Below are 16,380 nucleotides of genomic sequence, written 5' to 3'. Positions count from 1 at the left end.
ACTACCGACAACCGGCTAGTTATCGACATTTTGATATTTAGAATGTACTGCCAAAAAAGTTTCTACCGCGCCCGTCAGAGGCGCTGATCAGATTTTCATATAAAATTCCTTGATGACAGGTCGGTTGTCGGTAGTCGATAGTAGTAGAGAATCGAGCTACTGTTTTATACATTTATCAGTAAAATTCAATTATCATTCGTTTGTCTGCCGCAGTTTAGATAAAATTCCTACTCTAAGCAAAATTGGTAATGAGTTCTGTATTCGTAGAAACTCAAGCTCATTATTACTCGGAATCGCGATACAAACTTGGGAAAATGTAGGTGTATATTCTTCCTACGTCTTCCAAGAAGAAAGCCGTGGAATCATAAAAATCAATATGTTAACACTCACCTTTGATAATTGTGTTGTTGGTTATGCATCAACGGTTGCGTGGGTTGCGCCAACAACAGTTGTTTTTGTTGTTGTTGTCGTTGTAGCATCTGTTTGCCGAACACGCCGTAACCGAACCCGTATATTTCGTCCTCCTCTTTCTCTGTGAGGCAACTTGAGGGCTGTTGAAGAAAATAAGAAACTGTTATATATTTTTCTTTGATTTTATGAATATGATAACGCTTTGAAGGCACGCAAGCAGACAACGCTACTCTGAATTCTTAGAACGATTAATATTTTTGTTACTTTATCCAATATGTTATTCTAAACACGAAAAGATTGAACATATTTGTATATTTATTTATTTATTTATTTATTTATTTACAGGTAACTCAACAGGTATAGTATACATAAAAATTGCAAACAGACAATAAAAATACATAACTATTTAAAAAAAAGTAAGTGCATAATGAAGATCGGTTATCGAATAGATTTTTTTTGCACGCGTTCTTGTTGTGTCCTAAATAGTTAAAAATATGAAGTTTGTACTTTAAACCGTATAACCATTTTATAGATTAAACCATCTTTTAAATAAAATGTTTAATATGCGTGTTGTAAAAATAAATATACTCGCATATAAAACTGTTTATTTTATTTAAATTGCCGAAGTATAACGCAACTATTCTTGAATAAAATATATATTATTATTATTATTTATCAGAATCTAGTCAGACTAGACGCCAATAAAGTTTAAAATAAGCCTAGAAAAACATCATAAACTCAACAGGTATTATAGTAATTACCGTGTCCATAACAAGATATCGAAATAACCTGAAATGCAGGCTGTATACCATCCCTTTGATAACATCTTAATCACCTTTAATGACGGCTAGGAAAAAATATACCGCTGGAATACTTAGCAAAAGCAAATACCTATGCTGATTTTATAATTGATAGAGAAGCAAAAACACCTTATAGCACATTCATGCAGCGTTTTTGTAAAGCATAATTAAAAATATTGCAACTGCCAGTAGTTTTAAAAGCCTCAAACCATTACTTGCCATATTAAGAGAATATTAAATCACCGAAAAAGCTTAAATATCTTTACAAAAATATTTGTATTAATACAAGTCTTGATCCAATTCCGAAGGGCTCTAAGGTAATCGCTTTATATAATTTCACGTGTATTCACAAGAAATAAAATTATGTTCACAAAAAATGGTTTAGATAGCACGCGATGTTGAAATCCTAATATTTCTGGCTAATTTTACACAAAGCCACGATTTTGCCCGCTTAGTCTGATTACACGAAATGATCCTATCATTTATTCATGCCGTTTTACTCTGTGGGCCTCTGTGGAGCTCATCATTATGACGTTGTATTTTCGTCTGGGGCATGATATTGGACGTGTTACGTTTGTCAGATGCTTTCCGTCTGATTCGAGGACTTGGCGTATTTTTGGCTTGTCAATCGTAATTAGGTTTTTTGCTGTACTTTGTATTGAATTAATATAACCTATAGTGACTCTTGACTGACGTTGACAATCGCAACCTTGTATACTTTAAGTCATATAAAGACAGCAAAGAAGATTGACTCAATAAAAAATATAATAAAACCAAAAGGAAGCCTGCCGAAAGCCGATAATAACGATAAATAATTCAAGCCTACCAAATATTTTATACTTGCTAAGTAAGCTCTGGCGAAAAGAAATTTAGCGAAATATATTATGCCATAAACCACATAATTGCGATTGAAATCCTGTTAAAGTAATACTTAACTGAGCCAAATTTGAGACGCGCCAAAAAAGTATGGTGATGCGTTGCCAAATGCATAAATTCTTTCAGCGAAAACAAACTTTTTCATTCGCAGCTAACATATTTTTATTACGAACACAAATGTGCTGCACTAATAGAAAATTATGACCCATAATACATTATTTTAAAACAAAATACTTACTATATTTTAAAAGCAAGCCTTATAAAAACACAGTCTAGATTTTAGCTTGCACATTTACTTTTCTTGCGCGAGTAAATAACCTAATGATAAATAAAATATATTCAGAAAAATACAGCGACAAGCTTTTAGGCGCTTGCATCCAAAATACGAAAATGTTGACTGAATATGTAACTCACCAAATTGCAACTCACCGAATATTTTCCAGGCACATAAATGGGTTGCGAATGCGACGTGGTCAGGTTATTTAGAGCCAACGACCCGGGACTAGCTGATGGAGGAGTTTGAGGGGTTCCAGGTCCTCCTAGCACCCTCATTCTGGGAGACATTTCGTCCCATTCATGTCTCCTCAACTCTTCGAGATGGTCTAGAACGTCACCGTAGTGTGTGGAGAATAGGTCTGCGTATCTTGAAGCTAAGCCTTCGAGGTAACCTCTGTCGCCATCCTGTAGACAAAATATTGAGATTAGAATATAGCTTTGTTATTTTGATCGGTTAATCATACACGTAACCTATTCTGGATTTAAAATTTGAATAGTAAAGTCAATGTTGATAAGAGCATAATTTGTCTATTTTATCTTTAAATAGAAAAAGGTTTTCAACAGCAGGTGTTTCACGGCTTATTTTATGGCTTATATTATTATTCTTAAAGAAATCGATTTGATACTTTAAACCTAATTACGTTCGTGCAAAAAATAATTTTATTTCAGTAGCTGCAATATAAATATAACTACATAACTTTATTATTCAAAGCACTCACATTTTATAAACAGTAATAAAACAACGATAAAGAAGAAATATTTATTCAAATTAAACATTGAAGGCTTAAAACACCACCCAATAAATGTCTGTATCACTAAGGCATTATAAAGCTCAATTTAATACGCAAAGTTTGCTAAGGAAAGTTAATAAAACTTAACAAAACATTGAACAATTTCCTTTATTATATAGAAATAGGACTTATTAACACGAAATACGAGTATGAAATTGATTGCTTTCTTCGTCAATATTTATTTATAACAATAACAATATTATTACTTAAATCTAGAGCTAACCGAATTAAGAGCGAAGGAACAAGGAAACCTTTCTGAAGGTAGTAATTTTCTTTCGTATCAATTCTTAAAAAGATAGTCATACCCTTCAATTTCATTGTAATTATTGTCCGGGGATCAAAATTAACGAAATTGTAAAAAAAATGTACGTAATTATGCCTAGACCTATTTGCCTGAAGAGATCTTTCCTCGCAATTTCCGTTGAGACACAAAAAGGGGAGATTCGACGTAAAATAGGGTAATTAAGGCCCAGAAAGAATTATGGTCGGGTTTTAAACATTTAGTGATGTTTGTTGATCCGTAAATGCTATTGCGTGTGGCTTTAAAAGTGACAGGTTGACAATGTAGACTAAATGCAGGGCGGTCTAGGATGGTTTAACGGACATACGGTTAAATCATACCAAGAAATTTTATCAGTTAAGATCAGTTTCACAGTTAAGGAATAATTTCGTCTGATGAGCTATCTGATAGTTGTCCAGAAGTAATTTAACTGAGGTTTTATCTTATAGTTAAGAATCCTAGACCAAATTTATTTCTATTCTGGCGTTACTTCAACTTTATTTATCCGTAAATAAAATGAATTATTTACATAATGCGGTAACAGTTTATTCATAGACTAGCATCCTGTTAAAATAATGGTCAATTTCATGTAAATTTAAACTCCATAGGTTCATTAAACTTAATAATATGCATTAATATAGTCGAGTGACCGCAAAGATGATTGCGGTTAGTTTATACCTATCAGTTTCATACCTTTTATAAATTGTTTTAAAGTATTACTTTCTCAACTCGACTTAACAATAATCTGCAATTTCTGCAATCCGCATTCAACTCGAATAATAGCCTTAAGAAGTTCATACTCTCTTTGTGTTTCCAGACGATTATCTAAATATCTATGATAAAGAAAGTATTGACAATTCAAACGATAACAAAGCGCTATGGAAATTAATACAAAGACAAAAGTGAAGTTCACGCAAAGCGGCGGCAGAGTGGGAAACAAAATAAACAAGTCAAAATAATCCCGACGCGAAACTCTTTCATTAAGACGGGAGGAAGACGTGGACTAAGGGCGGATAATTTCTGAAATTCCTTGGCAGATACGAAAGAAATTATCCGGTAATCCACTTTTTGAAAGTTCCTTTCGTAAATTGCGGTAAACTTGTTGTTAATATTGGTTGATTATAAACACTTCGTAATGACTATTTATGGAACTGTTTCTAACCTAGTGATAAGAGACTTCCTTCTTTAGACTCTTATTCACTATGTAGTCTTATTTTATTAAAATTGAAATATTTCAAGCATATAAAAGAAAAATAAAATTTTTAGTTGGCATGTACATTCATTCATTAACAAGCAATTAATGAAACTTGGTCATAAACGTTTTAAGACTGGACTGTTTACGTTTGCAACTTATAAGAATTTGCCAAGACAAACATTAAATTTGTCGACAGTGCCTGCACTTAACTGCCTTGGTGGTCCTACTAACGACATCAACATGTTGAAATTTACAATGTCTAACATCTGGAAGTCAGATTTAGCCTACAGCATCCTCTAAGTTAAATGTCTAGTATCCTGTATTTAATAAGACTTGTATGAAGTCCTGCACTCCCTTGATTACGAATGGCGCAATCAATCAATGGCAATCCATCAATCGAGTAAAAAAATCTCAGCTGTATCATTGAAGACCCGCACTTAGAATTCCACTAGCGGTCGCGCGTAGAGTCAAAGATGGCCGAAGGTTTATTTCCATTTTTAAATGAGAGCGGCTGAGAGCTTTGTCGGCTCCGAGTTTGTGCTCTGCGTTTTAAGTGGATTAAATCGCTCCACGCTCGTAAAACCGACAAGTGCTCGAGCTAAGAATTAAAGTAACCGTTCGACTTTTGCATGAGAAAGTGCTCGCGGGACCTTGCCTCGCACTCACTCCGCGCAATTTGATGCGGCCGGTTTTTATTTATTTTCCCGTGGAAGCTCTTCAAATGAACTCTTTGCGGAATGCCACTGCTTTGTGAATACTCAACTAAAGAAATTCATTAACACTATCCGAATGGAGTGGTGCTGATTATATTATCGATGCTTCCCACGCTCGGTCCGCTTCCACTTCGAAATGGAATAGTCAATAGCGAAGCTTTGCTGACTGGAAGACTTAAAAATATAGCGAAGTGGGCGAACTAAGTCAAAGAACCGCCGTTAAAGACAATAATAAATAGCTCATGATGCTTTGGAGAAGGCATAGTAACTGCTCTTGAATTTAAATGGTATATTTAGACCACGACCAGTCGTTTAGAGCATAGAAACGGGTTCATTGAATGGTTTGCCAACGGCAGCTGGAATGTTTACGAAAAACAACCAAACGAAAAGTTAGGTAATAGAAACAGAACATGGCATTCGGGGAATTCCTTATATCGTTTTGTTTGAGATTATTCAGAGAACAGATCGTATGTGTCTACATACATAACTTCCCGGGTATCTCTGAACAGCCGTTTTTAAATAAATTAATGGTTTATATGTAAATGTTAATTACCGTGTGGTAATTTTAAGATTTATAAGTGCTTGTTTTGTTTTTTGTGTTTATAAAACCAATCCTTTGTTAACATAATGAATAATAATGATATACATGTATGAACGTGAATTTAATGTAAGTACTTATTTCGTTGTTTGTATTATGGTAATTTTATGGTAGACTGGGTAAGGAAACATTGACTAACGTGTTTTTGAATGAAAAATAAGTAATGAATACCTTTTTCCAGTCCAAGTCACGCGGGATAATCTTAAACTGTGCTTATCTTTACTTAATTGAATATGAAAAGCTACAAGATGGGATTGTCTTTAATGCAGCACATGTTAAACGTACGGCCGGGTCGTGCAATTAATAAATAATCATTACATTATATCTTGGTTAACACAAAATATCAAAGATAAGATAAAATATCAGATTACGGAACAAGTTGCGACTCAAGAATTAAATTCAAACAACAAGTTACAAGGAAGACGAAATTATCAAGTCGAAGAGAGCCGATAGCGTTAAAGTAATCAATTCAGGTCGCGGGTTACTGCCGAAACGTCTGCGCCATCGAACGCAACTTTAAAATGAGTATAAATTGCAAAACTTGGGAATTATTTGCGTCGTCTCCCCGTAGCAATTTACTCAGTTTTTCCAGAATTTCATTATAACAAGTTTAATTGAAGAGAGCGTCCGGTACATAAATTTAAACTTTTGGCATGCATTTTAATCTGCTTACCGGTAGTTGGTTCGAGGTAATGGCCACTAAATGAGTTTCTAGTTCACTTTAAATTGTCGGCTCGTTAATAAAATAGGTGTAGGTCGTGGTTGGTTGCGTTAGACCTCGCGGTCGCGTTTTAGCAAGTTGTGTTACAGGAACATCGTCCCGTGTATGTTGCATATAAGGCAGCATACATATGTTTTGTAAAATATGGCTGTGAAACTAAGTGATGTGCTAATGTAACGAAATGGGTATTGTATAAGTGTTTTATGTGCGACTCAGTCAATTTATATTTGTATGGAAAACTCTTTCTTTATATGTTGACTACTTTTTGGTATCTTTTCTACGAAAATCCGAATTCAACCATTTACTATGAACTGCTCGCTATACACCTATATACCAAAATGGTCGTTCTAATATTCCGTATGAACATCAGCACCAAGACCAACGAGTAACTTTATACTCGATTAAAAATAGCGAATTAAAAACAGCCCAATCAGTCAAACATCTCATGAATTCAATTTCTGCGCACAATAGGTCCAACAAAAAACTTTAAGTGATGCACTCCCATGAGATAAGTACAAAATGAATATAATAGGCAGTAAAATACTGGTTTAATCGGTAATTTATGCTCATCAAGCCAACAGATGCGGACAAGCTAGGAGTCACCATTAAGGCTCTGTCATAAAACTGGTCCCGGACGTTGTGTGGTAAGTATATGGCTCAGTTCGACGCCACTACAACTTTATTTGCGGCCTTTATGAATTAATAAGCATTGAACATATAACTTCGTACACGAATAAAGACCAAATTATACACCAACAGCGTAATTACTTGAACTGCGAGTTAATTATTTTAAATTGAACTTTATTACTGTTTACTTTATGCATGATCTCTTAATCGCTGTCTTTAAATGGGAAATATTTTTATGTCGCTTAAATTGCAGTTAAGGTCATCATAAAACGTAATATAAAAGAAGCAGACGTGAACGACTTGCATTGAATTGTCTTGGCGAGTCAACATTTTTGTATGCATTGGAATCAATTTTATTCTCGAAGTCGCTAGCGTGTCTTACAATCTCATTTCCCTTAGAAACCTTAGTATCAAATATTTGAAAAGGTAACACTAACGTGTTTATGTAATAATTTCTTTATAAACCTCAAATATATTGTTCTAAAGCCTCATGATCGTTCCCACAGTTGCCTCAGCTACGTACCACACAGCCTCCCTAGTTAGCCGCGGCGGGCTGTGACAGTCCGAGCCTTTGTGAGGCAGACGCCTGTCGGCTCATGTTGTGCCATTACATCCATTGTACGCCGGGTTCAACGGCCCTAAGGTATTCAATGCAGTATTAATTATCCCAAGAGATGAAGAGTTATGTTTTTCACGCGTAAGTACCGAGTTACAAGTTTTTTAGTTTCTGGAAAATGTGTGGCCAGTTTGTAACAATGTGAAGTTGAAAATACAAAAGCCAGTGACTTATTTTTAATTTAAATGCCTTTCAAATATGGAACAAAAATATTTATGACCTGTCTAGCGAGAGTCGAACACTAGCCTATTGTGATAATTATCAAATTATAACCGTTATATTTATTTATAAAAATGCAACCTACAAAATCTATAAAAATGACATATCTCAGTTCTATGGCGAAAGCGATAGCTATTTTGATAGAGAAGGGACAAATATGTGAAAAGAGCAAGTACATAGATTTATATTATTAAAGGATTCCCATTTTCGCCACCAATATTTTTTTTCGAAGTTCGTATTTGCTAAGCTTTGTTTCTTAATGAAATGCAGTAGCCATTACAAACACTTTCAAATCGTCTATCTATATTAACCCAGAATTTTATTGTGATTTATATGAAACTGGTTTGAAAGATTTAAAGCGTCAAAGATTACGTTGTAACTTTAATTCCCCGCGTTAATGACGTGTAATTAACATAATTTAGCTTAATAGTAATAGAATCATTCCGATGTATTTTATGATTTAGTATATTGGAAGATGTCAGAAGCCGGTTGCACTCACCTCTTAGTTGGTAAGAGTGGTAAGTTACCTATGGCAAGATATCTCGATATGTAGATTTTAAAGCCAGACTGAGACATTAGTGGCAATATAGTTTAATCTGAAAACTAAAGTTTTGAATGTGAAGAAAATGAGTTTTATCGAAATTTTACCCAGTGCTTCAAATGCTGGATTAATAAGACGAAAAGAGGGATAAATTCAGACCCACAATCATATAGTTAATGCATGATTTTCGATAAATTAATATAGATTTTACAGCCTTCAAATTTGAGCTTCAAGATATGGTAGATACAGCACAAAGCTTTTCCTGATTTGAATGAACTACTAAGCAAATACCACTTAATGATTTAACTAATATTGATGGGTAACACGATAGTCACTGCAAATGGAGAAGAACTGCAATTGTCGCAGACAAATTTCAATGAAGAATTATTACTCTGTAGTGCAGCAACAAAACGTCATAAGTCACTTAAACGATAGATGATCTTAGTTCTAATCGGAACTGCACAGCGTCTATAGCCCATTTAGCAAATATGTTAGAATCAAATGCAACAATATTGTTCCCACGGTAAGAAATAGTTATTAATTTGTATCACCAGCCAGATACTACACATATTTATGTCAATTTAAATCAACTTATACTGTTAAAAATAAGACATCCGAAATATATCACAAATATTCTAACTATAATTCCAAAAAAAAATATTCTTCATAATTAAGTGACCATAACTCTAACAAAATAGATGCTAAAAGACAGCAACCAGAGACTATATTATTGGTCACGTTAGCTTAATGTTAGCAGCAGGAGTAAATTAATTGCTGCAAAAATGGCACAACGTTTTCTTCACCTTATAAATACATTTGCAAAGTCCTGTTCAAAGCTATACATCTGTTAACAATGATTCCTAAACACTATTCAGTAGCAAGTATTGGAATAGCGAATACTATTAAGAGATCACGAATCTAAAATAGGACTGCACGGCGAAGGAAAAACATACAAAATGAAGACAATGGACAACGTGGCGCTACTTTATTTTACATTAGAAACGATTTTTTTAGAATGGAACTAACTTTATTTAGATAACAACGTTTTTTTTATTAAAAATCTTTTTAAAAATAATTGTAAAACAGATACAAGAATAAACAAAACAGACTAAAGAAGCTTTTATCAAAACTTTAGTAAAGCAGTCTTTCACATGTTATGTATCTTACTCAGAACAATTCAACTCAATACTGTTAAAAATTAATAAACTATTTTGCATGAATTGTCTCCAAATGCGATTATGTATGTAAAACTCTATAAACTATATGTGTGCAAATAGCTCCTAAGCTAAAAGCACTCATGCTTTAAAAAATGTGCTTAAACAAGGTATCCGTTGTATATCTAATGTTCCAAAAATGTTACACAGAATGTTTTGTACTAACAAAGCCAATATCAAAACCAAAAACAATTGTCCACACAATTCTAACAACGACAAAATCTGCAAGCAACAAAAACAATCACTGCTTGAACGTGTATAGAGGAGGCGAATCTAAAATAACGCGTCTGGTCGGCCGCTAAACAAAACAAATGGAACCACAATAAGACAAGGTTCCGCGTGCCACGGAGGCGATGCGACGCCGATACGATTTATGGATGGCTTCACCTGCCCTCTCACTGCACAGAAATGGGTGTTTTCATTCATGGTACTGTTGTGCACCCTAGGAATTACAAGATTCAGAAGCTTTGAATCTTGATATATTATTGTATTACTGTAATTTATGTTTTGTGCCTTTACTTAGAAGTAGCGTTATGTGATTTATGGTTTTAAGAAACTTGATGATTTAGAAAGTGCACGTAGAGGATAATAAATGATACAAAGAAATAAGTATTAATGGAAACGTCTAGGCTAGAGTATTCAAACATTTGCTAATAAAAGCCTAATGATCATTCTAACCTTGCTAATCAAAATAAATGTTCTGAAACTTACTTTATCAACCTATTTTTTGAACATCCATTAATTTCTAGACGAGCAAAATTTGCGTATCAAACCGTATAGACTGACTAGTTCCATTCGTCACAGAATTTGATTTATTAAGCTCCACCAATAAATCTAATTTTCAAGAAAATTAAGACAATTTTGTGTTCAGCGTAGCGCAATTTATTACCGACACTAGCTCAAGAGGCGTTCCCTCAATGTACGAAGCTCACGACACGATGTTTCTCAACAGCAACGTGAAATTTAGGACTATAATTTTGATGTAATTATAATTTTCATCAGACTTTCTACAATTATATTAAAAGAGAGAAATCTAGAACTTTACACTGTTTACCTAATTTATCTATTCCACGTCTTCGTAGTTAATAGCGAAATTGCCGTAAGAACAAATAAACACGTAAGCCAACATTAAAGCAATAAAGTGGAATGCTTTTATTCGCCAAACTATAAATGATGTTTATAATATCCGCATATAACTTTACTTACAATGGATTACTCAATCAATAACACGTGAAATAATACTATACAGTCATAATCCCGGAAACGAAGCATTGGAAAGTCGACTTAAAACTTATATTTCAAAATGTTTATCGTATCAAATCGCATAACACAGCACTTTAGTCGAGACGGAAATGTGAAATCTATAACAAATGTACCGGACGGATATTGAGTTTTGATGTCATAGATGATGCGTGTCTCGAGTATTCTCGAGATAATAAAATAATACGCCAGTCTCGAGTCGATATTGATAGAAATATTGTAAAACAAATATGATACGGCGACGCCTATAAAGTGGAGACTACTGAATTAAGTTTGTTTTCGTACCAATTGAATATCGGAGAGAAGGTAAAGAAAGTAGAAATATCTGAGAGAAAATATAAAGCGCTAAGTTTTAAAACGCAAACTGTTGAAAAATATGTAGTTTAAAAGTAAGTACTTATTTGATATCAAGTAAAATTGTATCGCTTCATTTATATCCGAAACAGTTGATCACTTAACCTAGATTTAAAGATAGAATTTTTTAAATGAATCTGTTCCTCCAAAAGAGAGACTTTTCTGATTGTATTAAAATTACTCGTTGTAATTTTAATACAATCAGTAAAGTCTATTACAACATGTAAATACATTTTTAATAATAAAACCCAAAACTTTAATTGGTTCCAAAAGCGACAGTCTTAATACATTTCAACATATTTTGACAGAACCAACTTCATAACAATTAATAAAGCAAACAGTCCAAAATTTATCGAAGCAAAAGAACGTAATGAATTTGAAGTAAGAAAGCATTAATTCGATGTGACAGCCAAAGAAATTACTGACAAACCGGAGGTTATTTATTTAATTGGCCGACTGAAGATTGACAATGACGTATTGTTTCCTCGAGTTGAACTTGCAGTACATTGATAAACGTGGGCTGGTGATAATATCGCGTAATAACAAGCTTGTGAAATAACAAGGGATTACGTGACTCATGGGGTTTACACTCTGATGTATGTATCGGTGGATAGGCTTATAATTCGTTTATCTATGCAATGGTTCGTTGTTCAGTCTGTTTTTTTAGTGCGACGCTACTGATATGAGGCCTATTTAAATAATCGTGGTTAATACGGAAATAATATTAACGTTCATTTCATTTGCAATTTCCATTACTTAATTTTATTTTACTTTTACAATTTAATTTAATTCTTATTGTTTATTTCGTAGTTTTTGATTACTGTTAAAGCAATATTTTACAAGTTAATCTTCAATAACCCGGAGGCCATAGTTGATGTTTTATTCATATTTGATTCTTTTAATAAATCATCAGTACTACTTCAGGTATGTTGCAGCCAAAGCAAATAAACAGTTAATCATTAAAATTATCCGACGGTATGTAATCATTACTTGCTTGTGTAATACGACGCTCACTCATTACTCAATGGCGTCAAGTCTATAATTCAATTAAAGACATTCTCTGTAGCAAAGTGTAAATTGCAGAAGAAGCGTCGCTGAGCAAATAAAAATACTGATTGCATTACTTTGATAGACTGGTGATTGGTTCCGATTGACAATATCAAATCATTTACTAATTTAGGGCAATTATCGATGCTTGTAGCACTTTAATATTTATGTGAATGTCAAAATTGTCATCAATTGTCGGCTGTGATTCAACAGGTTAAAATAATTTTAACACTATAAAAACGGGTAAATCTTAAAATATATTAATGATGTCAAAAATAATATAAAAGTTGAAATAAAAATGCCGTCTGAATGAAATTTGAAACCTTCGATAAAGCTACTGAAGTACAACAAGAATTGCTACAATACAGACGCAACATAAAATATTATATTGTCGGATTCACTAGATATTATAAAATATTTTACAACAGAGGCAATAGAATCGCGGGCGTGGCTTGTCCATAAACCACGTAGTGCATAAACAAAAGCATTTGAATATAATACGTGGGCAGCAAGTGACAGCCGAATGGAATCACGCCACACATTCAACAGAAACTCAATCGTTTGCTCGTAAATATTCTCTATCCGTATATTTTACCGCAAACATCGAAATACTGTCACTAGAAAACACATATTGGAATTGATAGTATTGACATCGGAAGTTGAAACTCGTTCTCCCGTCACTTTTCAAAATACTGATAACAATTACTTTCCAATTTTATTTGCATCTACACTATTTTTGAAGATAAGGGTACAGTTGGTAGACAAAATAAATACCTATTTAAATCAACACAATATTTCATTTAAAATTTCAAAATAAAGGATGAGGGTTCTAAATTTAAAACGTCCAATCTGTCAACGGTCGAGCGCGCGTGTTGTGCGACGACGAATGGTTGCAAACGATATCTACATCTGTTGTCTATTTTCAGATTCGTCACTACCGAGACGACTGTCTGCGCCGGAACTCGGCTCAATCCTTTTTTACACCAAAATCTTCACGATGAAAGGAAATCACGCAATCGACACTTCCCAAACTTCGATAACCCGTCAATTCAAAAAAGTTCGATGCGATCCCGAAATGTTTTGATTAAAAATATCTAAGCGATCTGGCAGAACGAGCAGCTTCCCGGTTTCCACGCTTATCGCAAAGCTTTGTACTTAACGCATTAAGCTAATTTGAATGGTGAAGGGCCGCTCAAAAAGCCGTTGTTTGAATTCTTCTCTTTAGTCGGGCGGTTGCCGGCCTGATTGTGGGAGCCGACGCTGCATGGATTGCATTCTGTTCGTCGCACAAGAAGACAGGCGCATTGATGGCGGCTTTTTGATTTAACCGACTGTACGCGCGCCGGGAACCCTGTATTTGCGTTGTAAATTTAATGCACTCATTACATTCCTATGTTTTATTAAAGCTGCACTCAGCGGTCCAATTGCGGAACACTGATGGTGCATTTAAGTCATAAAAATAAATTCACTCAGCTATTTAAAATAACCAATGTTAGTTTAAGTTAAAAATAAGTCTTTCAAGAAGATGAAATCAGATAAGCTGGTAATCTCAGGTTGTCATCACAGCAACTAATAAGCTGAGGTTTCACAATTTAGTTCCTTATGTAGCACCAGTTTAAGGTTCATAATGGTGTCGATGTTACATCTGTTGACGAATGTCCAAGACGTAGCGCCGTGGGTGAAACCTTTGACAAACGACTTGCTCTGTCACATCGGTGATAAATAACTGATTATGTTACACTGCATTTTGCCTTCATAATTAATTGACAACACCTATCTAAGCGGCATTAGCGTTTGAAACGGCTTTAATTATTAATCGGACCGCTAGCGACCGCATTTCATTTATTAGCCCTGCATTACAAAATAACTGACAATTACAGACAGTTATGGATAAAATGGCAGCAATTTAAGGCTCTCCACGGTTAAAACATGCACCCCGTTGAGTTGAATTTATTTTTTATTGCTTTATTATTTTATTGGCAATGCAAGTGCAAACTGCCTCTCGTTTTTACGATTTACTTTTCGAGCGGCTTCGGGACCATAAATCTGCGGGCTTTAAACGAGCACACGCCTGCAGCTAGAGAAGCTACCGCATTAATATTGGCCAAGATCATTTGTTATTTCTTACAGTCGTTCGCACACTCTGACATTAATAAGTAACTAGTATTTAAACGTATATGAATGGAGCCGTTTCGAATAAACAAACGATTCAACATTGTCTACAAACTATTTCCTTTGAAGTCTATAGTGGCAAGTTAATTTGTATATTTCTATCCTAGAAGTATTTGTTGACGAAAAAAGCATAAACAGTCTAAAATAACGAGCGAAATGATCGTTCACCCAAAATAGTGATAGTTATTCCGGTACCGTCGTCTGGTAGTTAATTGCTGCATTTTTTACGCGGCCGACTGCCACGGATTCTGTAATTTGTCTTCTCAGAAATGAGTCGCGTCGTCGAATGCAAGCGACATGTAGATACGACTCAAGTTTTTTTGTGTAGATACCCCTCGGATTTCGGTCGGCGTAAATTACGTTTTAGTAGAATGCCCGGGGGAAACGTTAGACGGGTTCTTTCGTAATTACTGTTTTAACTGCTTGGACAGAAACGTCAAACGTAACTTATTTTCGTGGATGAAATTTCCACCGATGTTTTTTGTTCGTTATTTTATCTGTCGCCGTCTCATTTTTTGTGCACGCGTGAATTTCAACCATGGGGTGTGATTAAAAATGTAGCGAGTGAATAATTGAAAACGGAGCGGTACAGCATTGCGGTCGTGGTACAGGGCGATATAATGCAATCAATACATTGACGTTCACAATGCGGTTGTGCTTAACGATCGCTCAGAAGATTTACGCTTACCGCTCGCGCTATTTACGCGCACCGCTTTTGATATTTACGATTACGCTCACGCATATTACGGAACGTAACGCTGGCCGTGACCCCGCGCGCCCTCAAAATACGATAGTGCCTAACCGCAGCCAGCCACGTCCTATATTTCTCGAAACCTCTGTTACGTTTCTAGCTTTATGAGCGTCTATGTTGAGCCGCAGCGCAGGTAAAAATGGTAAATGAGCGACAGTAAATTTCTATAATTCATTGCGCAAATAGTCTTATTGCAAATCGCGTACATTTTTCATTGAGGTAACATTTCGAGTCGAAATTTAACTACTTTGTATTCTAATAAATTTTGCTGTCGTGATTCACGTGCAAGTACGAATTTGAATTACAGATGTCGCCAGAGAGCACTCAAGTGTTTTGCAATTAAAATATTTATGACTTTTGTCTTTGATGTAGGTGCATGTGGTTTGTTTAGACGTTGTACTTGAAAACTGTGAGTTATTGCCGATGTCGAGTGTTTGAACCTTATCTACAAATGCATTAAGTCAAAATAAAAAGCAATTAGGATAAGAAAGATACGTGGGTTTGTGAATGGGGGGTTAAAAATAGATTACGTAGTAACGTTTCCTTTACGCTTCAGTATTTGCTTGTTATGAAATGTTACTTTCAAATTATTCTGCCCACGTGCACAACTTCCTTATGAATGGACGGTCAATTGAACACTATATTTACATTCTAATTAATTATAAGATCTAAATGTTGTTATTAGAAATCTAATTTGCCGACTGTACTTGCGTTCTAAAGTACAAATTAGAACATTTACGTCCGCTTTTTTTTGACTTGGCATGTAACAGAATAGATATCTTATTAATGAACAAGTCATTAGTACGTATATTTTTTCTAAGCACTTTGATAGTCTAATGGTACAACTATTCTTTGTAGGTATGTAGAGCGCTTAAAGTTGAGTACACATTCATGAAATTTATTTAGTCATGTAACATT

General features: G+C 34.6%; 1 protein-coding gene across 5 annotated transcripts in view; it reads right to left on the bottom strand.

The window, feature by feature from the left end:
- Nucleotides 1–16,380, bottom strand: part of SKIP (Shal K[+] channel interacting protein) — a 118,370-nt gene that overhangs the window by 28,646 nt on the left and 73,344 nt on the right. For all 5 annotated transcript variants that reach the window (XM_076115704.1, XM_076115705.1, XM_076115707.1 and 2 more), the window contains exons 2-3: nucleotides 2,517–2,768; nucleotides 391–551 (exon numbers count right to left, since the gene is read on the bottom strand). In XM_076115704.1, coding sequence (XP_075971819.1) covers nucleotides 391–551; nucleotides 2,517–2,768 — 413 coding nt within the window. The remainder of the gene's footprint in view (nucleotides 1–390; nucleotides 552–2,516; nucleotides 2,769–16,380) is intronic.

The sequence above is a fragment of the Anticarsia gemmatalis genome, chromosome 6, assembly GCF_050436995.1.
Source record: "Anticarsia gemmatalis isolate Benzon Research Colony breed Stoneville strain chromosome 6, ilAntGemm2 primary, whole genome shotgun sequence".
NCBI lineage: Eukaryota > Metazoa > Arthropoda > Insecta > Lepidoptera > Erebidae > Anticarsia > Anticarsia gemmatalis.
This window is presented reverse-complemented; position numbering and strand designations above follow the sequence as displayed.